Source organism: Podarcis pityusensis (assembly GCF_964106645.2).
Source record: "Podarcis pityusensis genome assembly, chromosome: 2".
NCBI lineage: Eukaryota > Metazoa > Chordata > Lepidosauria > Squamata > Lacertidae > Podarcis > Podarcis pityusensis.
This window is the reverse complement of record NC_138029.1, coordinates 113,780,136-113,805,097: the sequence shown is the minus strand read 5'-3', so window position 1 is coordinate 113,805,097 and position 24,962 is coordinate 113,780,136. Positions and strand designations below refer to the sequence as shown.

At 45.8% G+C, this 24,962-nt stretch overlaps 2 protein-coding genes across 5 annotated transcripts; one reads left to right on the top strand and one right to left on the bottom strand.

Moving 5' to 3' along the window:
• Window positions 1-8,193: 8,193 nt before the first annotated feature.
• Window positions 8,194-17,702, bottom strand: GPANK1 (G-patch domain and ankyrin repeats 1). 3 transcript variants are annotated; one of them, XM_080993118.1, is made up of 3 exons: window positions 17,561-17,702; window positions 9,987-10,636; window positions 8,194-9,178 (listed from the first exon to the last, which is right to left on the bottom strand). In XM_080993118.1, exons 2-3 carry the CDS (start codon window positions 10,577-10,579, stop codon window positions 8,716-8,718), a joined length of 1,056 nt encoding a protein of 351 aa, XP_080849244.1. In that variant the 5' UTR covers window positions 10,580-10,636; window positions 17,561-17,702; the 3' UTR covers window positions 8,194-8,715. The 3 variants fall into 3 exon arrangements, with proteins under 3 accessions (XP_080849244.1, XP_080849242.1, XP_080849243.1); XM_080993116.1 differs by lacking the exon at window positions 17,561-17,702 and adding an exon at window positions 12,883-13,023; XM_080993117.1 differs by lacking the exon at window positions 17,561-17,702 and adding an exon at window positions 12,717-12,836.
• On the top strand, window positions 13,097-24,339 carry CSNK2B (casein kinase 2 beta). Of its 2 annotated transcripts, XM_080993321.1 has the most exons (8): window positions 13,097-13,220; window positions 14,741-14,837; window positions 18,442-18,524; window positions 19,513-19,615; window positions 21,391-21,506; window positions 21,796-21,871; window positions 22,188-22,377; window positions 23,963-24,339. In XM_080993321.1, the coding sequence occupies exons 2-8, from the start codon at window positions 14,768-14,770 to the stop codon at window positions 24,051-24,053; spliced, it is 729 nt and encodes a 242-aa protein (XP_080849447.1). In that variant the 5' UTR covers window positions 13,097-13,220; window positions 14,741-14,767; the 3' UTR covers window positions 24,054-24,339. The 2 variants fall into 2 exon arrangements, with proteins under 2 accessions (XP_080849447.1, XP_080849448.1); XM_080993322.1 differs by lacking the exons at window positions 13,097-13,220; window positions 14,741-14,837 and adding an exon at window positions 17,807-17,946.
• The last annotated feature ends 623 nt before the right edge of the window (window positions 24,340-24,962 follow it).

Here is a 24,962-nt window from a genome sequence, read left to right as displayed (position 1 = left end):
GTGGTCCGCGCGCGCGTGCCAATACTTGGTGCTCAGTCTATTGGAGTCCGGCTAGGAAACCGCGAGGTAGGACCAGAAAGTAATTAGCCCTCCGGAACAGTCCCATAGCTTGTTGCTAGGTTTCTCACTGTACTATGGAGTCGTCTCCTCTACTTTCCAGTTTATGTGAGGCAGCCCGGGGCTGATGGGAGTTGTAGTTCAAAACATCTGGCGGGCGCCAGACAAGCGAAGGCTGCTGGGAGGACTAGTGTGATAATTGTAGCGCTTTGAAGAAGTGCTACATAAATCCTCATATTTACCTCTATTATTTATTGTTAGTATTAGGAGTAGTAATATTTCTGTTGTTGGCATCTGTTTCAGGAGACAATATTATTAATAATAATAATTTTTATTATTTATACCCTGCTCATCTGACTGGGTTTCCCCAGCCATTGGGCGGATCCCAACAGAACACTAAAAACACACGAAAACATCAAACATTAAAAACTTCCCTAAACAGGGCTGCCTTCAGATGTCTTCTAAAAGTCAGATAGTTGTTGTATTTCCATGACATCTGACAGGAGGGTGTTCCACAGGGCGGGTGCCACTACCGAGAAGGCCCTCTGCCTGCTTCCCTGTAACCTCACTTCTCACAGGGAGGGAACTGCCAAGAGGCCCTCGGAGCTGGGCCTCAGTGTCTGGGCTGAACGATGTGGGTGGAGACGCTCCTTCAGGTATATTAATAATATTATTAATGGTGGAACCCGTGCTGCATTTTAAGACGCACACCTCAGCTTCCTGTCAGCACAATTTTACAAGCAGCAGGAGGGTCCCGCAGGCTTCACGCTGCAACATTTTGTTGCGGACCTCACATGTTGCTATTAATTATCACTTATAATTTGCCTACAATTTTCGAAGTGCTGTATAGAGATTAAATTATAAGGCCCTGTTTGCAGGCCCATAATCTAATAAGCACAACATAAAAGGGAACTTGCTTAGCGCACACCACAGGAAGAAAGTCTTCCCTTGTTGGCATCTGGAAGCCCAAGTATACATAATAATAATAATAATAATAATAATAATAATAATAAATTATTTATACCCCGCCCATCTGGATGGGCCTCCCCAGCCACTCTGGGCGGCTTCCATAGAAACCAAAAATACAGTAAAATATCACACGTTAAAAACTTCCCTGAACAGGGCTGCCTTAAGATGTCTTCTGAATGTCCGGTAGTTGTTTATCGCTTTGACATCTGCTGGAAGGGCGTTCCACAGGGCGGGCGCCACTACCGAGAAGGCCCTCTGCCTGGTTCCCTGTAGCTTTGCTTCTCGCAATGAGGGAACCGCCAGAAGGCCCTCGGCGCTGGACCTCAGTGTCCGGGCAGAACGATGGGGGTGGAGACGCTCCTTCAGGTATACTGGGCCGAGGCCGTTTAGGGCTTTAAAGGTCAGAACCAATACTTTGAATTGTGCTTGGAAACGTACTGGGAGCCAATGTAGGTCTTTCAAGACGGGTGTTATATGGTCTCGGCGGCCGCCCCCAGTCACCAGTCTAGCTGCTGCATTCTGGATTAGTTGTAGTTTCTGAGTCACCTTCAAAGGTAGCCCCACGTAGAGCGCATTGCAGTAGTCCAAGCGGGAGATAACCAGAGCATGCACCACTCTGGCGAGACAGTCCACGGGCAGGTAGGGTCTCAGCCTGCGTACCAGGTGGAGCTGATAAACAGCTGCCCTGGACACAGATTTGACCTGTGCCTCCATGGACAGCTGTGAGTCCAAAATGACTCCCAGGCTGCGCACCTGGTCCTTCAGGGGCACAGTTACTCCATTCAGGACCAGGGAATCCTCCACACCTGCCCCCTCCTGTCCCCCAAAAACAGTACTTGTCAGGATTCAACCTCAATCTGTATACACTGCAGGTAGTCAATGACATGCCCTTCAGATTGGGCTACATCTCCCCATCATCCCTGGGGCCTTTGGTCAGGCAGCTGAGACTGATGGGAGTTGTAGATCAACTAGAGCCAGTGTGGTGTAGTGGTTAAGAGCGTTGGACTCGTAATCTGGTGAACTGGGTTCGCTTCCCCGCTCCTCCACATGCAGCTGCTGGGTGACCTTGGGCCAGTCACACTTCTCTGAAGTCTCTCCGCCCCACTTGCCTCATAGAGTGTTTGTTGTGGGGGAGGAAGGGAAAGGAGAATGTTCGCCGCTTTGAGACTCCTTAGGGTAGTGATAAAGCGGGATATCAAATCCAAACTCCTCTTCTTCAACATCTGCAGGGCGCTGAATGGCTGCCCCTGACAAACACATGCTGGGGAAATATTGGCTGGTTACTCTCCATGGTTACAGACAGAGTCTTTCCCAGCCTGGGGGCTGAAGCAGGGATCCTCTGCATCCAAAGCATGAGATCCAGCACAGAGCTATGCCCCGTCCCCACTGGCTGCTGACTATGACAGCTGCATTCAGAGATGGGAGTGACATCAGGTGGAAAGGAATGTCTGCAAGACAGTGTTGCAAGGTGCTAGCTGCCTGAGACGCAGGACTGGGCAACCTGTGGTCCAAGCCTCATCCTAATTTCATAGGTGTTGAGAAGGTGAAAAATGTGACATTGGGATAAGGAGTTCCCTGGAAAGAGGAATTGATTGTTGTTGTTTTTTAATTTTTATTAGGAATTTAAACAAAACATATTATCTTAAAACACATATCTTAAAACACAGTGTTTATTCAAAACCTGCCAAGGAGTCCAATTCACTTTGTTGCATCTTTAAGTACTTTGTAAAAGGTTCCCATTCATCTTTAAAGTCACAGTTATCCTTGTCCCGTAGTTTATGTGTCAGTTTTGCCAGTTCTGCACAGTCCATCAATTTCTCTTGCCATATTTCTTTAGTCGGGGTTTCCTCAGTCTTCCATCCTTGTGCTATTAAGACTCTCGCCACCGTTGTCTCGTACATGAAGATGTTTTTCAGCTTCTTTGGCAGGTCTTTCCCTATAATCCCTAGCAGAAATGCTTCGAGTTTTTTAACAAATGTTAGATGGAACATTTTCTTCAATTCATTGCATATCATTTCCCAATTTTTTAAAATTACATTACAATCCCACCACATATGATAAAATGTCCCCTGAAAGAGGAATTGATTGTTAAACCACTCTGAGAACAGTAGGATTCTTTGGGGGAAGACACAGTGGTTAAATTGGTTAAATCAGGGCCGGCTCACCCATGTGACAGGCAGAGGTAGCCACCTCGGGTAGCAGAAGCCCAAAAGGCAGTGTTCCACAGGCTCCCTGCCCACTTCCACCATTGGTAGAGAAGCGGTGCCAGCAGCAGCTTTGGCCAGATCTCACAAGATTATCAGCAGAGCCCAACATTGTCAAAACTGCTTTGCAGGCATTGCCTCTCAACCCAGGTAAGCGAGACTTTGGCAGCTACAGCACCCTCCTGTTTTGCCTCAGGCGGCAAAACAGGATGTGCTGCCTGAGGTGTGATCCTTTTTTAAATGAATAGCACAGATGGGGCCCAATTCTAGTTTTGTCCTCCTGTTCCCCCTCCTCCCTCATGAGTTCTACAAATAAGAAAACAACGAGAATCCGACAGGCAGTGCTATCCCCTGAACTGGTTGCAAGCAAGACAGGAGGCAAGTGGGGGCTGTCTCGAGAATAAGCAGTGAATGATGGGGCAGGTCTTCCTTCCTTCTTTTGGATAAGCCTCCGTTAGGAATGGAGAAGAGGGTCCCATTTAGCTCTTTGCCACACACAGCAAAAATTAGTCGCCTGGGCCAGGGAGTATCATGATGTTCTGGGAAGGAGTGGTAGGGAAGGGTTAGGATTAGGAAGGGTTAGGAAGGGTTACGGTTAGTACATTTCCAAACACAATTCAAAGTGTTGGTGCTGACCTTTAAAGCTCTAAACGGCCTCGGTCCAGTATACCTGAAGGAGCGTCTCCACCCCCATCGTTCTGCCCGGACACTGAGGTCCAGCACCGAGGGCCTTCTGGCGGTTCCCTCACTGCGAGAAGCCAAGTTACAGGGAACCAGGCAGAGGGCCTTCTCGGTAGTGTCGCCCTCCCTGTGGAACGCCCTCCCATCAGATGTCAAAGAGAACAACAACTACCAGACTTTTAGAAGACATCTGAAGGCAGCCCTGTTTAGGGAAGCTTTTAATGTTTGATGTATTACAGTATTTTAATATTTTTTTTGGAAGCCGCCCAGAGTGGCTGGGGAAGCCCAGCCAGATGGGCGGGATATAAATAATAAATTATTATTATTATTATTATTATTATTATTATTATTGGATGCTGAAGATACACATTGAGAAGGCATCTGAGAGAAAAGAAGAAGGCATCTGAGTTTTTTCACCCTAATGTTTCATTAAGACAATGAGAAGGAAACGAAAGAAAGAAAGAAAGAAAGAAAGAAAGGAAGGAAGGAAGGACAGTCTTGGAAATTACTCAACAATTATTTATGGGGTGGGCAGGGCAAGGACTGCAGTCATAATTTATCTTACCTACTTGCTTAATACTCTTAATCCACAACCAGGTTATACTAGAAGACAAATCCTGAGTTAGAGGATTGCTCTACCTGCTATCTATAAAATTCTCAAGAGAAGTTTAGACCCAGGTGCTGAAAATCATTGGCGGGCCTGTTCTGCATTCCAGATTCCTCTGCTGCCATTCCTGCTGTTGCTGCCCATGTTGAACCAGCCTTCAGTGAATCTTTTTCAGCATTCTGGCTACCAGCTCCCACCACCCCCTTGTAGACACTTCATAGCACATCCCTTTTTCAGAAATGGTCACCGCAATCTGGTTCTCTCCTTTTCCAGAGCTCAACACAATCCTTTCTTCGCTGCCCATAATAACCACCATCTTGGCATTGTTCTGGACACACCAGGGCTCCTGCTGTAACTTGGACAAAGCTACGCCAAAACACTTCTTGCCCCCTGCTGACTCCATCACATCCCTTGCCTTCCTTAAGTTCTCCAAGTTCAGCCGGACAATCCCTGCTTGGAGACGCTCTAGGAACAACGTCTCACTCTTCTCATTGATGTTATAGCCAGCCACGCCATTCTTTGAAAAGACACAGATCTCACTCAGACCTTGGCCAGAGATAAATTCCACTGCCCATCCATCACATTCCACCAGCATCTGGATTCCTTGATGGAGCTAGGCTCCACGGCAAAACACTCCACTGCTTTGTCAAAGCAAGCCAAGGATGGGGCCTTCTTAGATTAACTCCAGCAACGCAGCTTGCTACGGGTACTAAGAAGACTCCCCAGGCTCAGGGGCTGGGGCTGGGAGCAGACGCAGGCGAGGTACTGCTCCCATGTGGCCACAAAGACATGATATTGGGCTTTGCCTTGGATGCAGAAGACGGTGATCTCACAGTCACCCTTCCCAAAAATCCACTCTAACAGCTTGCGGTCAGCAGCAATGGTAAGCCGGGCGTTGTTTCTTATGCACTGGGGCTCTAGGCTCAGTTGATTCAAGGCAAGATTCAGGCACGAGAACAGCTCACTGTTTGGGTCCACACGGCTCCGAAGAGATAGCAAAGTCGAGAAACTGAAGGCCATCTTTTCCCAGTGCAAAACAAACCTGCGGTGTTGGTTCCAGATTTGCACAATGGGATCTAAGGGGAGAGATGACAGGGGGCTGAAAAACGGTTCTGACATTTCTGTCAGGGATGGGGAACCTGTGGCCCAGTGTTGTCAACACTGCTAGGCATACAGTTTCCATTATTTACTTCTAGGCAATTTTCAGAGTCTGCCTTTCATATCCCTCTGACTTCACTGCTCACATTTTCTCTCTCTAGGCCTATTCATATAATTCTAATATATCTGACAACTCAGGATAACGTCTACACATCTGAGGAAGTAGACTCTGGTCCACAGCTTAACAAATGTATTACATATTTGAAAGGTGCCGCATTTCAAAGGCAAGTCCGCTAAGGGAGTCTAAAGGCATTGCTTGGTTTTCGGAAAAGACAATGGTGACGTTTTCTGAGACTTGACTGCCTCCTTCCCTACAAACCCTGCCAGTGTTCATATTGTCCGAGAGGGCCCTCTTGGTAGTTCTGCTGCGCACAGCTCAGGGGGGCCATGGCCCAGGGGAAGGCCTTCTCTGTGGCAGCCCCTAAGTTGTGGCATGCCTTTCCTTCACTCTAGCTTTCAGCTAATGGTGAACACACACCTCTTTACTCTGGCCTTTGTCACCTGAGGTGTGACCAAGTTGTTTTAAACCACTTTTAATGTTGTATTTTAATAATAATAAATAATAATTTATTATTTATACCCTGCCCATCTGGCTGGGTTTCCCCAGCCACTCTGCGTGGCTCCCAACAGAATATTAAAAACAAGATAAAACATCAGTCCTTAAAAACTTCCCTAAACAGATGTTTTCTGAAAGTCGGGTAGTTGTCTATTTCCTTGACATCTGATGGAAGGGCGCCACCACTGAGAAGGCCCTCTGCCTGGTTCCCTGTAACCTCGCTTCTCGCAGTGAGGGAACTGCCAGAAGGCCCTTGGCGCTGGACCTCAGTGTCCGGGCTGAACGATGGGGGTGGAGACACTCCTTCAGGTATACTGGGCTGAGGTTGTTTAGAGCTTTAAAGGTCAGCACCAACTGAATTGCGTTTTAATCGTTGTAACCCACCCTGAGACCTTAGGGTGAAGGACAGGTAATAAATTAAAACATTAATTGTTTAATTAAAAGATGCTGGAGGCTGTAATCTTACACACATTTACCTGGGAGTAAGCCCCTTCGAACGGAATCAATGAGTAGTAAAGCGCAACACTGCACTGTGAGGAAAGAGGCCTGGGACAACGAATTGTAAAGAAAGTGTCAGAGTGGTGCAGCTTGGTAAGTTTAGACAAATTCACAGAGAATATCAGTGGCTGCTAGCGATAACGGCTATCTTACCTCCAGTGTGGCTGCTGGGAATACAGCAGGAGAGTGTGTACTGCTGCATTCAGGTCCTGCCTGTGGTCAGCCACTGCGAGAACACGATGCTAAACTAGATGGGCCTTTGGCCTGATCTAGCAGAGCCTCTTCCTATATCCGGCAATGCTTCCAAACACAAGCAGTTCAGCACTGAAACAAAATGCCTCCAGGGGCTGAGGAACCTCCTGTAATGTTTCTAGAAAAGGCTGGCCACACATCTGTCAAGAGATGTCATATTTTATACAATGTAAGATCATCCTTTATTGGATCCCAAGTTTTTGATTACATATCTCCTACATCTAATACCATCTCACCTATCATGGACAAAAGAAAATGCCCATCTTCTTCCATCCTTTCCCTCCTGCCTCCTTAGGTTTATCATCCATTCATTCATTCATCATATACACATACCACACCAATCTGGGCTGCCAGTCCTGCCTCCTTGCTATAGTCCTACTTTGTCTTCTACACATGTTGCTGTGTGGAGCTATGTTGGGAGGCTCAAAAACTCACCAGAGGTTGGAGCTCAGATCTTTCTCCTCCTGGTGCACTGAGCAAGTGCTGAATGAGTCATGACCCGAGCAGCTGTTCAACCTGTTATTTTGCTGTTCTGTCTCCAGTACATACTTATTTGTTTTCCATGTTTTTGTAGCTAGGGGAAGGCTAACAGGTATCCAGGGTGTAGCTCTCAGGGGTAGGGCAGCCAGGGGACGGATGGATGGATAGAGAGAGAGAGAGAGAGAACACAGCAAGAGTTGCAAAAGACAAGTTGCTTGTGCTTTTGACTGACAGGGAGCTTGCCCCATTTGTTGGTACAGGATCAAATTGCAGCACACCTTCAAATTATGTGCAAGGGAACTGGAGAAGCACAACTCTCTTCACCCAAGAGCTCAGCCACCACAAGTATTGCCATGTCTTGAGTAGCCCAGGGGGACTTCCCCTCGACAAGACAATACATAGAGACTCAATGGAGTCAATGAAAAAGTTACCGTGCAGGATCCAGCTTCCTGAGGAAAATCTTTTAAAAGTCAAGTCCCCTTATGGCTGTAATATCTGTCATGGATCTTTCAGCTGGGATTCCTGCATTGCAGGGGGTTGGACTAGATGACCCTTGGGTTCTTTCCAAATCTATGATTCTATGATATATACTGACAACGCATGAGAAATGCCCTCTGGGACCTAAGAGGGCTTGGGGGAAGGAATGGGTTAGATGCCCAGGGACTGGGGCTTCCATGCCCTTCATAGCTCAATGTCCGTCACGGAGAATAATGCATGCAAAATGACAAACATTTCTGCATAAGGTAATTTAATTTGAATAGTTTCTATAAGCTACATCATTCAGCTCTTTCGTGAGGCAAGTTCTGGAGCACTGTTGGCAAATAATTCTGTTTTTCTTCCCAGCATAAGAGTACACATAGCCCTGCCCAATGAACACCAATGACTGTGCAGAGCGAAAGCTAACATTTTGTTTGCTAACAGATCTCCGGGGAAAGGAGGAAAAACAGAGAGATTTTCATCTTCTGACTCCCTTGGGGATCCTGAAAGGAAGCCAAGAGCCTTTTCTGACCTTTGGGCCTGTTTACCTGGGTGGTCCAAGGATGCCTGAGAGTGTTATGGCCTAGTGCAACACATGGGAAACTCCACGTTTATTTTTCTGGGTTACCCACTTTGGCTACTGCTTACCAGCTGCCAGCAGCTCCTTGTACATTCCTTCAGAAGACCTTTCCCCTATACAACATTGTCCTGTCTCTCCGATTGGGCCAGAAGGAGAACGAGTGGTTATGCAGACAGCTCCTCTAACCAATAAGAGCTCAAATATCAAGGTTCATGTAAGTACGGAGGTTGCGTTCCCAAGCTTGGGCCTTGGCCTCTCTGCGGCGAGCTTCTCGTTTCCCCACCGTCGCTGCTCTTTCCTTCCTGGGCCTCCGCTCTACGGGCCTCTCCACTGCACTGGAGTCATTGGCGTCAAAGTGGGTGACTTTGGGTCTGAGGTCACGGCAGAAGCCCAGGCCTTTCTGATCTCGCTTGAGGACAGTCTGGATCGGGAATTTGCGGCCAGTGCCCTCAGGCCCCAAGCCAGCTTCCTGATCCCAACCTCCCTTGACCATCAGCCGGAAGCCCACGTTGTTCTCTGGGATGTGGTAGCGTGTGGGGGGCAGTGGGTCGCGCCGGTTGAAGAGGTGAGCAGTGGAGCGCTCGTGCAATGCCACCGTGTCCTCGCTGTAGTGCGTCCGGCACACGGCACAGTAGTTCCTCTCGGCTGGTGGCTGCGGACTGGAGAACAAAGGAAAATTACACCAGAGAAAGGCAAGCCGCATTCACACAAACTGTGACTGTAGTAACCCTCAAAGAGCATCTTACAGGGAAAAGTGAGGAAGAAACACAAATACAGACTTCTCTTGAGAAAGGGAAAAATGTGAATGCCTACCCACTGTGTCTGTGCTGCCTGGATGAAGATATCATCATCATCATCATTTATGAATCCTCTTTCCCACATTTACAAGCATACAGAAAAACAATAAAAACAATTTAAAACACCAATTGAGAGAAGTTTTAAAACAACACAAATGCAAACCGAAGTCAAGAGGGTTGGTTCCAACCAAGCTCTTCTAGTGATTTGGGGCCTAGATATGGGAAGAAGGATGTAAGGCCTGGATATGCTAGGAAGGGGGTGAACAGTTTGTGACAGGGAATGGTCTCTATAGCAGGGGTGGCCAATATGGTGCCCCTCCAGATGCTTTTGGACTCCCTTCAGCCCCTGCCATCAAGAACCATTGGATAAGGATACTGGGAGTTGGTAGTCCAGCCACATATTGACTACTGATGCTCTGGGAGATCTTTCGATGTTCACAACTGATGGTCAGTTGAAGTGTCTTAAGTGGATGGGAATCTCTTAAAACTGTGCCAGTTTTATTGGCGAGTATCTCTGGGTTTCTGGAATAGTCCAACGCAGCATTTAAAAGCAAACCCATTAGAGGCTTTCTTCTCCAGACAGTAACTGGATATTTAGTTTATTACATTTATATGCTGCTCTTCCTCCCAAAGGAGCCCTAGCTGAATTCTCAGGAACAAGAAAGCTCACCTGGAGGGTTCCTCCTTCACCTGTGGCCTTTCACTCTCCCGTAGGGCGTCCACCACATCCTGGTGTCCTGCCTCCTCAGCCAAATCCATAGCATCCCGGCCTTGGGGCTCACAGACCCCTACCCAGGCAGCGCCGCGGCTCAGGAGATATCTCACAGCCTCCACCCGTCCAGCGTAAGCTGCACACATAATCGCTGTCCAGTAATAATCATCTCTATAGTTCACATCACACCCTTCCTTCTCCGCCAGCGTCCGCAGAGATTTCAGGTCGCCATCCTGGGCGGCTTTCAGGAACTTGTTCCCTGTGCGGCTACTTGTCGGTCCCAGGTGGTTCTGGACGGGCTGAAGCTGTTGCGCAGGTCGGTGGCGTACGCAAGGCGCCTTTCGCTTCCTATGTGAGGGTCTCGCAGGATTAGCTGGAGCTTCCAAAAGGCTCTCATAGAAGCTGCGAGCTGCCTCACCCGCTGTTTTCCCTTCCTCCTGGCCAGCAAGACGGGAGCCTCTGCAGCTTTTTTTCTGGACTTGCCCATCTCTCCAGAGATCTGATTCCTCCTGGGCACGAGTAAAAGCAATCAGCTGAGGACCGTGGTTCATGTTGGAAGAGGGTGGCTCTGGTTATAAAGCCAAAACTGCAACCTGGAGCTTCGCAGCCTGTTGAAAGAAGAGTCAGAGAATTACGTGTTACACCAAGACCCATTTTTTGCTAAGTAATAAAGGCTGAATGTGTGCAGTGATTTCGCAGCAACTACCTAAGAATCCATGTTTCTGAAAAGTGAAATTTCTAGTGCATTTGGCTTGTGAAGACATGCTTTAAAGCATGCACACAAATGGTCGCTGGAATGACTGAAGCCAGAGAAATATGGCAGAGCAAGATTTCCAGTGGTTGGGTGGGGGGGGTCTTCAGTGCTTTGCATCGTTCCGTGCCCCTCTCTGTGACTGGCAAAACCAGAATAAGTTATGAAAAATAAAATAAAATGTAAATATTTGCTTCAGTTGTTTATTGGTAGAAAACCGTAGGATTCCACACTCTTTTAAAAATAATAATAATCAGGTTTTTGTTGTTGTTGGATAAGTACATCTTGTATTCTGTGATAGAAAGGCAAACTTTAATAAAAGCTCAGTTCAATGGCATGGTTTGGACAACTGTTCCATTGTTTCATAAACCATGGTTTATGAAGCTGTGAATGAGTGCTTGGGCTGAGGGTTCCTCGCTTCACCTGTTGTGCCTTATATTAAACCAGAGCTCTGAGTTCATGTTAAAGACAATATGCAATAGAAGATGAAGAGAAGAGGAATGAGCAGAGGGTGCTTTGGCCCATACACTCTTTTATGGTTTCACAAACCATGGTTTATGGGGCTTCAAACAGTTATCCAAACCAGGCCAATATCTCAAATCAAATTTGCATGAAATTGCTTATTTTGTTAGGCATGTCTAGGAAATACAAAGAGTCAGGAAGAACAACGATGGATCTGCTCTCCAGCTACTTGAAATCCTGCTTAAGACTACTCTAACTTCTAAGCTGGGACCCACCCACATAATTTTAAGCCTGTTCTCATAAGCATAATGGCTAGAAACGGATTTTTTAAAACCCCCACGAAGATTCTCATGATGCTGAACACTACATCAGATACTGTGTTCTTTGTTGTTCAACCAGGTATCCTTAGTGTTACAGATCAGCAACGGAAGCCCTGCTTGAGAGGCCACCTGAGAAAACTTGCAGAAGCAGGTTGGAGAGAATAACAGAATTGCAGAGTTGGAAGGGGATCCCCCAGGGTCATCTAGTCCAACCCCCCTGCGGTGCTGGAATCTCAGCAGAAGCGTCCGTGACAGATGGGCCTCCGACCTCTGCTTCAAAGCCATCGAGGAAGAAGGAGAGCCTGCCATTCCGCATTCAGCGTTTGGGAGGAAGCGCTGAAGCAATGAAACCATCTTTGGGAAAGACTTGCCAGAAATAAGGTGGTCAGGCCCAGAGAAGTAGGAAGGGTGGCAGGTATGGGAAAACAGGGACCTGGGTGGGAGAATCTCTTGAGGATCTCAGGCCGCTCCCTCACCTCCAACCTAACCCTTGGCTGTATATATACACCATGGGTAGGCAAACTAAGACCAGGGGGCCGGATCTGGCCCAGTCACCTTCTAAAACCAGCCCACAGATGGTCTGGGAATCAGCGTGTTTTTACGTGAGTAGAATGTGTCCTTTTACTTAAAATGCATCTCTGGGTTATTTGTGGGGCATAGGAATTCGTTCATTTCCCCCCCCCTCCAAATATAGTCCGGCCCCCCACAAGGTCTGAGGGACAGTGGACCAGTCCCTTGCTGAAAAAGTCTGCTGACCCCTGATATACACTGAGCACCTTCCCACCTGCAGCCTCCTGACCCCTGGGAACTATAGTTCACACCCCACTGAACTACAATTCCCAGCACCCTTAAGATACGAGTTCCCAGGATTTGCGTGTGTTTGCTTTGAATGTCTGTGGTGTGTACATTTAAATGTACACATAAAAATGTGTACATTTTTAACCTAGAGATGCGGGGGGGGTGGACGTCGGGCCTTCTCCAGAGCTTCACCCAGATCCCTGGGCGAAGGAAATGAAGCCTAGGTCTCCCTCCACCCCCGAAGCAGGAATGGGGGTGCGGGGTGGGGGGCTGCTCTCTCCCCCCCTCCGCCTCTGGGAAGCCCAACACAAGCCCTACCAACTCTGGCCTTTCCTTACCACCCAGGAACACACTCACCCAGTTCTCCTTCACCGGAAATTCAGACGGCGGGTCACTCTACCCTTTCCAAAACAACCTCTATGGCGCCGCTCACAGAATTCTTAGCAAAGGCTTGTAACGCGCATGTGCCAAGCTGGGACGCCGGGGACGGTGGGGTAAGGCGCGCAGGCGTAGAAGCATATACCTTGGAGAAAGCTGGGTCCGTTTAGCAGCAGCTGGCGAGCGGATACAAAGTTGCCTGTTTACGCAGGGTTAAAGCCGCCTTCCCTGTACCTGACGCCTGCGCAGTAGGGTGTCCTATGAAGCGCCCCGCCGTCGCAATGGAAACGCATGCGCCGTCTGCTCCTAGGAGGGGGCGGCGGCGGTTGTTCTCGCAGACTGCTGCCTTGCGCGCTTTCCCGCCTTTTCCGGCGCGAGGAGCAGTCACGTGCCAAGCGTTTTCGCGCCTCGGCAGTTAACGGTTAACGCAATTTGCATATTGCAGGCTCACTCATCCCTCATAGCTCCTGCTTTTTCTGGAGAGTAAGCTTTTTTTTTTTTTTTTTTTTTAAAGAAAAGGGACCATATTAATGAAAATTAAAAAATAGGCACCATGCCCCACTAGACTTGTGAGAAAACAGCTTTCCCAAGCGAATGTGTTGGTTTTACATTTTATTTTTCAAAAAGAATTTGCCCTTTTGCCCTCACCCTGTGTTGAGTGAGTGGAGAGGGGTGGGTGGGAATTAGTTGCTCATAACTTAATTTTACGGTGTGGCCCTAACCTAGTCTGTTCAGAAATAATTCCTGCTGAATTCAAAGGATTTTGAATCCAGGAAACAGGAATTAGGATTGCCGTCTTAGTCAGGTTCTGTATCTGTCGCAAACCCACTTTGCCAGAAAGGGGGTGATACGCAAATAAACCCAATTAACGCTGATCTATATAACCCTTTTCTAGTGTTATCACCCTTAAAGTGAGTTTGTAGCAGGTAAAGAACGTCAAAGTTCCTTGCAACAAATCAACAGCAATCCAAACGGGGAGTGTCGGAGCAAATTCTTCGACACATCCCAACCCCTGCTGGCCTGTGGAAGGTGGGGTGGCATTATTATTTGCTGTGTGTGTGGATGCCAGGCTGGTGTAGCTGGGGGTGATCTCTGCGGCTTTGGATCCGGAGTCATAATTGTCTCAGCCTAAAACTACCAGCAACAGCTTCCCACCAAAATGGACAAAACAAGAGTCTCGGCTATGGCAAGCCACCCTCCAACCAGTGTTCATCCTCCTCACTAATACAGGCTGGCAGAGAGGTGGCTACATGCCATCCAGTTCCCCATGCCATCCATACTGGGGTGTGTGTGTGTGGATGGGTGCAGAATTGTACTTTTAAAAAAAGACTCTTAAAAAGCATCCAACAGACCATTTCAGTAATCATGATTTAGGCAGACATGCGGTAAAAGTAAAACTTAAAACTGAACTAATTCAGACAAATGTTAAACTGAAAATGAACCAAAATTATCAAACATGTTACAGTGATATTAATTTAATTAAAGAAGGCTAAGGTGGTAGAATGTAACAATTATTTATATAAAACATTGACTGACACCCCCCACTTTCTGCACAATAACCGGAACTCAAGGCAGCTAACCATAAGAGAAAAATTTCAGTTACGTAAGTTTTTTGTAAAAAGGCTGTGGTGACTGATGAAGGCACTGGTCAGAACAGAACTTCCCAAGTGACCTAAGTATTAGTCATTTGGTTTAGGCTCAATTGTTACTATGCCAGTTATCTTGCCAAGTGGTTCAGAAGGGGAAAGGAAAGTTTGTCCTTGGAAAATCCAAATTTCCACTTCAGTTGGTTATTATAAGCACCCTCATATAACTTGAACAATTGGCTAAAGTTACTTGTCCTCCTCCCTTTCCCCTTTTCCCCCTTTTGTACCTGCCTTTTATATTGTAAACCTGGGAAAAGTAGCTGATCTGGCAACCATTTTTGCTGTAGAGTGAGGTAGAAAAATATATTTCTATATAAAATAAATGCTGATCTTTATATATTTATATCCATTGAACAGGCATGGCTAATTAAGAGAAAACCTAAAATGACAGCCATGTTGAGAACAGGCACTGCAGACAGAATGAGTCGGCGAAGCAGCACCAGCATCAGGGATGGTAACTTACTGTGGATGGGAGGCCTGTACTGGATAGTGGGAAATGAATCTAGTTGCTCTTCATGTAGTCTGTGAATTATAGGGGGATCAGCCACTTTCCTTTTGTGACTGCCCCTTTAGCTACAATTTTTAGAAAATTATGGGAGTGATATGACTAAAGTTGTGAGGGAGGATGTCAGGAGATGTGATTTGTGAATTTCATTGGTACCCCCCCCAACTCTCCCATCCCCCAATTCAAGCACTGCCCTTATAGAAGTGACTTGGCCCCGTCACTTCCAGCTGAAGAGAATTTTGGAGGCTTATGTTGAAATTGCAAGCTAAGCTAAACAGTTTTCTTTAACTTAATTTAAATTTTGAGTGGGAAGTGCCAGCACAATCCTATACATGTCTACTCTGATGTCATCCCTATAGGGTTCAATAGAACTTGCTCCTAGACGTAGCTATATAACTGCAGCTCTAAATGTATTAAGTATTTATATATGAAAACATTTGAGGATGGTGCTGCAACAACAACAACAAGCCAAGCTGCTTAAAATAATGGCTACAGTTGGTGACTCTTGGGTTCCTAGTAAATCACAAGGTTGATCCCAAACTCACAAGCCTAAAGTCTGTCCTGCAATTATTTAGTGAGTATTTTAAAATGTACATTAAAAGACATCAGCAAACCCATCAGGATTTTTCAGTTGCTCTGGACCTGCTGATAAATCCTGCATTAGGGCTGCAAACCCATATGCATTTACCTGGGAGTAAGTCCCATTGTGCCCCATGGGACTAAATACAAGGAAACATGTTTTAGAGATTGCACTGTAAAGTAAATGATAACATATGCAGTACAGAAAGAAGCAAGCACTTTACTGCAGTTGCCCCATCTTGCCAGCAGGAGGGCCCACACCCGCAAACTACTGCAATCACCAAAGTTCCCCCAACCTTCCTTCCTTCCACCTTATCCCAGCGCCTCTGCCGTTGCCCCTTCATGTGCCACTTCTAATCTATGCCATAAATTATTGGAAGAGCTCCAGGAAATTGAAGTATAGTTAGTATACAATGGCAATTTATATTGTATTGTAACTTATAGAGGTACTGAAATCTACAGGGTCAGTACTAAGACTGTTGGGCTAGAGCCTGGATTCAAAACGTCATGCAGCCACGGTGCTCACTGTACATACTGGGGTAATTGGTATAATTTTCTTTGGTGAATGATGTATGCTGCCTGAAATTCTCTGCCCACTTACTGGAGAGGAAGCTGCACCAAATTCTTCCCTGAACTAAACAGGGAAACAAGCCACAGAGTGGCTGACTTAGTAGTAGACAAAATTACTCACAGAGGAGGAGGATGGGGACCTGGGCACCACCAACATCACTTCCTAGGTGCTGGACCCGGTCTAGGTTCCATAAGCCACCACTGGATCCTAGGGAGGTTGTGGATTGGCCTCATAAGTGCACCCACTCCCCACCTCTCCACAAGGCAGTCCACTGGCCTTGGACAGTGGGTGCAGTGTATGGGTGCTCTGTCAATGTATGCTTCACTTTCTGGTCTCTCTTCTTCAAACTCTTGACTCCTGCTAAATATGCATTAATGAATGATGATGTCATTGCAAGCAAATGAGGAGGTACTACAGGTGGGAGACCTGGAAGAGTAGATCCCATATGTATGCTGATGACCAAAACCTCATGAGGATGGTTAAAATCTGAAATTTTTAATGTTTGATGTTTTATTGTGTTTTTAATATTCTTGTTAGGAGCCACCCAGAGTGGCTAGGGAAACCCAGGGGTATAAATAAATAAAATTAATAATAATAATAATAATAATAATAATAATAATGCTCAAGAGAGAAGACCAAATTGGGCGATTCAGATCCTAAATTGTAGGACTTGGAATGGAAAAAATATTCTCCAAAGACTTTTAACAGAGGGGGTGGGGGATTAAAACGTCTTTGCTGTTTAATGGAGGCACATAGAGGACTTTCTTGGTGCTTTTTAGGGAGGAGCATACCTAACAGTGCCTATTATGTATTAAGAAATCAGCTGGCTTATTTTCTTTTCCCTCCTTCCTTTTCTATAATTAGCTTTTACTCAGTCCTTCCTTCGAGGACTGCATTCCAGTAATCTGAGCGCTTCATAAAAATAACAGCTAATGCTTGGCCCCACAATCCTGCTTTTTCTGCGCCTCCCACTTTTCCCTCTCGCTCGGTGGACGCACTTGCTCTCTTCCGCATATTTAATATGTATTTTAAATATGCGCTGCCTTCAGATAGGATCAGACCCACTTTGCTTTGCTTCCAATTCTCCTCCTCCCATGGGGTTATAATATATGTTTTCATCTGCTCGCTATCTCCACCCCACCGTCCGAGAAACTATTCCCCAGGCTATGCCCGCCTGCTTTTCAATCGGGGCAAATACGAGCGGCGGTGAGAATTTGCATCGGGCTGACGGCGCAGGAAGTTACCGTGATGCGCGCCTGATAGCCGCCCTCTTTTTCCTCGCTTTGTAAGAGAAAGCTGCAACTACCGCTTCAATTCTGAATCGGTACCTAGCTCGTGGTAGGGGATCCATGAGCCGTCTTTCCCGTACAAATCAAGTTTCTTGGAGCTCCGGGCTGCTATTTCAATTATGGCAAGTTTATCTGACCAAGGAGGCTTCTGTCTCAAGCACTCATGACGATTCTTTAGGAACTCTCCTACTCCTGTCTCCTTTTAAATTGAAATAGTATTTGACCATATTTACCATAATGCGTTCGTTATAGGTTAGCGCGGCATAGGCAAACTTTACATCCTTTCTACCTAGACGCCTCTCATTGATCGTCTGGGACCACTCCACCTACACCTGTTCTTCTCAAAGCGCAGCGGCTTAAAGGGCTTTTGGACTACAAATCCCAGTGTGCTCCGCGGCCCAGAACGTGCTTGCCATTTCCTTCGCGGCTGCACTCTAGGACTTGTAGTTTCCTCTATCTTGTTTGCTAACTCCAGCCTTATTCTGAAGTACTACTGTCCCGTGATGCTCTTTCATCAGTGAGAGTGGCGCGTGCGCGGTGGAAACTGGCAGAGGCCTTAGCGGTCCAAAGCTTGTTTGCACCCCGTGTTCCTCTCCTTGAGGCAATTGAGCCCCCTGAGGTGAGTTATTGAGACATATATTTAGGAGGTTACTGTCCAGAAAGTAGAGGGGAGGAATTTTAGGCAACGGAGACGGCCCTGCAAGATTAAGGGAGGGCGTTTGGGAGCCTGCCATAGGCAAAAAAAGAAAGAAAACAAGAAAGCAAGGGGAGGAAGAGTTGTGTCGTTCTCACAATTCTGTGCAGAAGGGCAGGGCATGGGTAGAGGTTAAACTAGTCTGCAAAGGGATTTTTTCCTAGTTCTAACAGAGAGAGAGAGAGATGCCGTTCAAGTAGAAGGGAACACGTTGGCTTCTCCTCTAATACCGGTCTGCAGTCACTGAAATGAAAGGGTGTGTTTTCTGACTTGGAACAGGGTGCGCTGAAACTCTCTATACCCACTGAAGTGCTTTGCATAAGAAGTGTTTTTATAAAGGAGCTGTTTCCTGGTGAAACTGGAAGAGGTGTGTTAGTGGTTGTGCAAATGTGGCTGTTGATGCACCTTTTTTTTCTACAGAGGACGGGAAGATGAGTAGCTCTGAGGAAGTGTCCTGGATTTCCTGGTTCTGTGGCTTGCGTGGCAATGAGTTCTTCTGTGAGGTGAGTTGGGATGAAGGCCTCAACAAATGTGTGTGTGGATTTTGTGAGAGAGGGGCTGGGAGCTAGGAGTTGGGATGCTGCCACCACCGTTCTCCATGCGTGGCAATGAATTCTTTTGTGAGGTGAGTTGGGATTAAGACCTCAGTATGTTTGGCATGTTAAAGCTATGGTTTTCCTAGTAGTAATGTATGGAAGTGAGAGCTGGACCATAAAGAAGGCTGATCGCCGAAGAATTGATGCTTTTGAATTCTGGTGCTGGAGGAGACTCTTGAGAGTCCCATGGACTGCAAGAAGATCAAACCTCTCCATTCTTAAGGAAATCAGCCCTGAGTGCTCACTGGAAGGACAGATCCTGAAGCTGAGGCTCCAATACTTCAGCCACCTCATGAAAAGACTCCCTGGAAAAGACCCTGATGTTGGGAAAGATGGAGGGCACAAGAAGAAGGGGACGACAGAGGACAAGATGGTTGGACAATGTTCTAGAAGCTACCAGCAAGAGTTTGACCAAACTGCAGGAGGCAGAGGAAGACAGGAGTGCCTGGCGTGCTCTGGTCCATGGGGTCACGAAGAGTCAGACACGACTAAACAATTAAACAAGAACGTTTGCATGTAGTTTTAGTAAGAGGGGCTGGGAGCAAAATGGCATGATTCCCCCCCTACAAAAAAATATCCTAACTCTGTAGTAGGAAGGGTGTTGCCAGTGAACAGGGACTCCTGGGTTTCTTGAGAGGATGAAGAGTTTTGTATATTAGTTGGAAGTTCATGGAAATCTTAGGAAGCTAGTTACTTGCATTGTAATGCTGTACTTGTCTACTCAGAAAAAACCCCAATGCCACTGAGTTCAATGGAGCTTACTGCCCAGTGAGTGAGTATAGGATGAGATGTCAAATAGACTGAGGGTATCTGAGAAGTCAGAATAGGTCACTTGGTAGAGACAATAGTTTATTTGGCTGATCTTCAGTTTGAGTATTTTTTATTTCTATTCTAGGTAGATGAAGATTACATCCAAGACAAGTTCAACCTGACTGGCCTCAATGAGCAAGTTCCCCACTATCGCCAGGCCTTGGATATGATCCTTGATTTGGAACCAGGTGAGAGATGGTTCTTTTTGTTTTACTGATTACATCTCAGACCACCTGACATTTGGGACTAAGAGTAAATGTGGTCAGTGGTCACAGGGTTATCCTAATGAGGGCACACTGCTACCCTAAAGCATCTTGCATATTTTGGAATGACTAGACTTCAAGTTTCATTTTGGTGTGTAATAAGAATTTACATAGCATGGGTACAAGATTATTATTATTATTATTATTATTAGTGGCAAGGTGCTTCTGTTATCCTGCAGGACTTGATCTCCTTCCGCAGGGCCTGTAAGACAGAGCTATTCCACCTGGCCTTCAGTTTGAATTAACCTGATCCTCTATTCCCTTTTCCCTTTCCTCTTCTATGAAGAAACCGTTTCTGGGACCCAACATTTAAATTCTTCCCTGGTCTCCTTGCTGGCCCTAGTAGGACCAACTTGGGCAGTTAGCCCTGGTGATCATTTGATGTCTACTGACTGGGTCGTCCCCCCCCCCCAATGACCCCTGAATTTTTGAATTTTATTTATATTGATGCTGTATTTTATGTTGTTTTATGCTGTTTTTAAGTCATATTTAATCAATGTTTTATATTTGCTGTTAGCCGCCCTGAGCCCAGTTTTTAAACTGGGAAGGGCGGGGTATAAATAATTTATTATTATTATTATTATTATTATTATTATTTATCTACATAAAGCACAGATCTCTGAAAGTCTGTCTGTCTGTGAGATTATTAATTTGAGACAGCTTCCTGTTAAAAAATGGCAAACAAACCAAGAGAGGGCTAGTTAAATACTACCCTAAAAATATTTTTTTGTATTCTGCTAAAACAAAATTGTGCATACTGCTCAGAATGTCAAAATCCTCCTCTGATTTTCTACTCTAACATTAGTGCACATGGGGAACTGGAATTGAAGTTTCTGAGACTTCATTAAAAGCAGAGGTTAAGTATTTGCAAGGATGTAAATTATTGGGCCAGTTCTGTGGAGCAGCTTGCCTTGGAAACCATACATTTTGGAAATCCTGATTATGTGTTCTTAATTAAATATTAATTAAATATTTTTAAATTTAATTTATATTCTGTCTTTCCATATGAAGTTGCCTATTTCATGTATCTGATAAATAGCATAGATGTCATTGGGTTGAACCCAACAAAATCATTGCATGAGCAGAACTGCTTCCATTCACACAACAGAACCACTCCCCCCCGCCACTCCCCGCAAATCTCTGTGGTTTGGTGGAACCGCTAGAGCAGGGAGTGGAGAGTTCAGTTGTGCAAGCAGTTGCTTTGTTAGATACAACCCATAGTCTTATTAGAGAAGCCAAGATCAGAAACCTATAAAGACTTCTGATACTTTCCCTCCTTAATTATTCTGTACATCTGGCAAAAATAGTGAATATGTTTTGTCAATAAGTTGTACAGCTAGAATTTGGTGTGCTAATTGTACATGTGCAGTGCTAGCATTGAGGTATAATGTGGTCTTAGAAACTGTTCATATCAGATGATGCATCTTTCTACCCTTGCTTTTGACTCTTGAGATGTGTAATTTTTGGACCTACCTTATTTCTGTGATTGTAAGATGTTTTAAAATGCTTTTAATACTGTGTTTTAATGTTGTAACCTGCCCTGGGTCCTTAGGGTGAGTGGTGGGATCATGATGATTAATTATTTCAGCAGTGGACTAGAGCACATGACAGGGGAACCTTCATTCTTCTCTGTCAGAGTCTCTATGGCCCTCCTGTACTTTTCTTATATTAGCTCTTGACTTTTTCCTGTTCTCTTGTAGATGAGGAGCTTGAGGACAACCCTAACCAGAGTGACTTGATTGAACAGGCAGCTGAAATGCTCTACGGCCTCATCCATGCCCGCTACATCCTCACAAACCGTGGAATTGCCCAAATGGTGAATGTCTATGCTGTTGTATAAGCAGGTCATCCTGTAACTTATTTGCTAATGCTAATATAGCCACATTGAGATCAGAGGCAATGAAGTCAAGAAGGGAAAGGCACTTTAACTTATACTATAATATCCTCTTGGCTGTCCTAAGTGGCCAGTGATAGACCCGATTTGGAACACCTTAAAGGCTATTACTTGATGACCTCCTGACCTAACCAATCTTTCTTTGGAGTTGTCTTCCCACAATGTGGAGAGGAAGTCCTAATTTCTTTTGCAAACACTTTCTTTTTTCTAGCTTGAGAAATACCAGCAAGGAGACTTTGGTTACTGCCCCCGAGTTTATTGTGAGAACCAGCCCATGCTGCCCATTGGTGAGTTTGTGTACTGGGGAAGAGGTTTTTTAGGAGCTAATGGGAGGGGTCTAAAGTTGAATTGCATGTCAGAGTTCTTGAGTAGTGCAATAAAGTTGTACTGAATTGGAGGGAATCCAGGAGGGTTGCAGGTAGGATCAAAACTTGAGGGTGGATACTTGTGCAAACAGGCTATTTCAGAATTTTTATTGTTGAATTATCTGTTTAAAAGGCTTGAAAACTGCTCATCTTAGAACTGCCAACACTTAGGTTTGATGTTGGGTCTGAGCCCCAAAGCCACCTCTTGTTTGAACTTTGCTTTCTTCTTCACTCCTAGGCTTATCTGATATCCCAGGGGAGGCCATGGTTAAACTTTACTGCCCTAAGTGCATGGATGTCTACACCCCCAAATCTTCCCGCCACCATCACACAGATGGGGCCTATTTTGGGACAGGCTTCCCCCACATGTTGTTTATGGTGCACCCGGAGTATCGGCCGAAACGACCTGCTAACCAATTTGTGCCCAGGTAAGACTGCTTCAAAAGATGTCAGGTGAAAATATTCCAGGAGAGTATTGGGATCACAGGTTTATCCTTCCTTGCTGCTTAAATTCAGCCAACCAAATCCACATTTTCTCTTGTTACTTCCATTGGGTGCTTGCTACCCTTTCCAGCTAACCTGCTTGAGGGCCTCCCATACCCAGCCATGAGGTCATCTCTCACACATGCAGCCACAGCCACACATACTTTCACCAAGAAAATTCCAGCTTCCTGGCAAAAATATCCTCCTACTAGTAAGGAGACAGGATTTGCTGAAGGTTTCTACCACAAAGTAGAAACCTCAGGTATCCTTGGTGGCAAAAGAAAGCCTGAGAGCAGAACTGCCTTTTGGCTGGGCCAGCACTGCTTAGCTGACCTGCCCAGCTTATTGCTACCCATTCCATCACTTGAATGGAGATACTGAGAAGGCTGAGGTGCAGGCTGGCTCAAAAGTGGTATCCAGCTCTGTTCAGGTTGGGCTGGGCTGCTTGCCTCCCAATAGTTTGCATATGAAGTAAGGTTGGGCAGTATCTGGTTTTCAGCATCATGCTACAACACCAGCTACACATTGCAATATAACGATATATCACAATGTCTGAAATAAGGATGGAACCATGTAGAAGCAAATGGGGTAATGTCCTGGCAACTGCTACCTAGACAGAGAGAGGTGGGAAGGAAGAAGCAGCCAAACCTTGTGTTGATTCCTGGATGAGGTGGAGTGGAGACTGAAAGCGGAAGGGTGAGATGCTGGAGAGGGAACCCCCCACCCCCATATCCAGATAGTCATAAGGAGAAGCCTTATACTCTTGATATTACCGAGGTGGGGGGAGATACATTACTTCCCTATGGAGAAGAGTAATAAAAGTACTCCCAGGGTCGGAACCTATGCAGAAAGAAGAGAGACTAGTTACCCCATAACTGAAGTGACAATCCAGGGCAAGTCATCCCAGCTTCTCACATTCCCTTAACAACACTCCCTCACACGCCAATTCCCCCCACAAATTGTGACGTGGTCTGAAGTCCACAAAGAAACCATTTGCTTAATTTTATTACTTTTTATTATTTTTTTAATGGGGGGGGAGAAATGATGAGAATCAGGTACGTGTCTGTGTTCCTTTCTGAAGAGAGGCAGGTGAGCCCTTGCATTTGGAAGGCAAACTCCTTCCACTCCTCCCTAGACAGAAAGAGGGAGAAGGAAGAAGCCGGAACCTCAGTTCTTGGATGGGATGGAGTGAGATGCTGAAGAGGACCCCCCACACCCATAGGGAGAAGCCTTCGCCTCCCTACACACAGCCTTGCAGGCAGTGCTGTGGGTGATGGGGTGGGCAGGGTGGTGGGCTGAGATGAGCCCCAGGGAAGCAACTGGAGAGGGAAGGCAGCAAGTGGGCACTACAGTTACGGGGCGGGGGGCACCAAGGCTGGCACTGTCCTCCTCTTAGTGATGTGTTCCTAATGGGTGTTCAGTTTGAAAATTAATGGAAGTTTATCCATACCTTTTACTGAAATATCTGGTAGCTGTTTGAGCTTTTCTTCCCTGAATCTTACATTTTAACCCTTCACTTTTCCATTTCAGACTTTACGGATTCAAGATCCACCCTATGGCTTACCAGCTGCAGCTTCAGGCCGCCAGCAATTTTAAGAGCCCAGTCAAAACTATTCGTTGATCTTCTACATCCAGGTGCTCAGGGTCCTTCCCTGATAACTCCCTTTACCCCAGTCAGGGCTGCTCATACTTTGTTTTGATGAAGTCCCCTGCAGATTATTCTTTGTCACTCTCCAGCCTGATTTTTAGTCTCATTTCTGGTGTGTGGTTTAAATTAATAATAAACAATTTCTGTTAATTCCCAGAAACACAGACTGTGACAGGAAAATTCAATAACCAACTTGAATGTCATGATTTTGTGGGGCTTTTTTTCTTTTTAAAAAATAAAATACATTAAAAATGTAAAAGATGAGAATTTGATTTGTCTTTGTTCTGGGCAGGAGGATTGCATAAACTACTTTAAGGTTTTCTACAATTAAGCGATATATAAATTTCACAAAATAGATAATAGATAGTGGGAAGAAAGTGGTGGGGAACATGGCTCTGATTACACTTAAAATGCATCACAAGTTGGAGATGCTGAATTAATATGATAGACTCCCACCTCCTACATTATGCGTGCAATGTTGACTTCTGTGGTGGACAACACACACATACTGTGATAACTCAGTGCTAAGGTGGGGAGGACATTTGAGCCAACCCCTTAATTATCACTGCATATGTTTTTAAAGTCACATGCTGGGGAAATACTGTGGTTAGAGAGGTTTGCTATAATTTACACCGAGCTTGGAATATTCATTGTGTTTAACTGAAAAGGGGGAATATCAGAAGTAATTTGGGTAACTGAGACTACATCCTTTAACAGGAGAGTGTGGATTAGAAGGAGGGAAATGTGCCTAAAAAGCACTTCAGGGGCCTTCTAGGGTTGATTGTCTTTATTTGTAGCCCATTTTATATGTGTGCTCTTCACTCGCTGAGTAGGAGCTGAATTCATAATCCAGAAACCACTAACTGTAGTCATACATAATTG

What these genes read in the sequence shown, in the direction of transcription:
- GPANK1 (XM_080993118.1), bottom strand. Translation starts at nt 10,579, where the DNA reads ATGAACCACGGTCCTCAGCTGATTGCTTTTACTCGTGCCCAGGAGGAA. An exon ending in GTGAAGGAGGAACCCTCCAG is followed by an intron (nt 9,179 to 9,986) that starts GTGAGCTTTCTT and finishes TTTGTTCTCCAG; the next exon opens with TCCGCAGCCACCAGCCGAGA.
- CSNK2B (XM_080993321.1), top strand. Translation starts at nt 14,768, where the DNA reads ATGACAGCCATGTTGAGAACAGGCACTGCAGACAGAATGAGTCGGCGA. An exon ending in CAGCACCAGCATCAGGGATG is followed by an intron (nt 14,838 to 18,441) that starts GTAACTTACTGT and finishes TTTTTTCTACAG; the next exon opens with AGGACGGGAAGATGAGTAGC. An exon ending in GATCCTTGATTTGGAACCAG is followed by an intron (nt 19,616 to 21,390) that starts GTGAGAGATGGT and finishes GTTCTCTTGTAG; the next exon opens with ATGAGGAGCTTGAGGACAAC.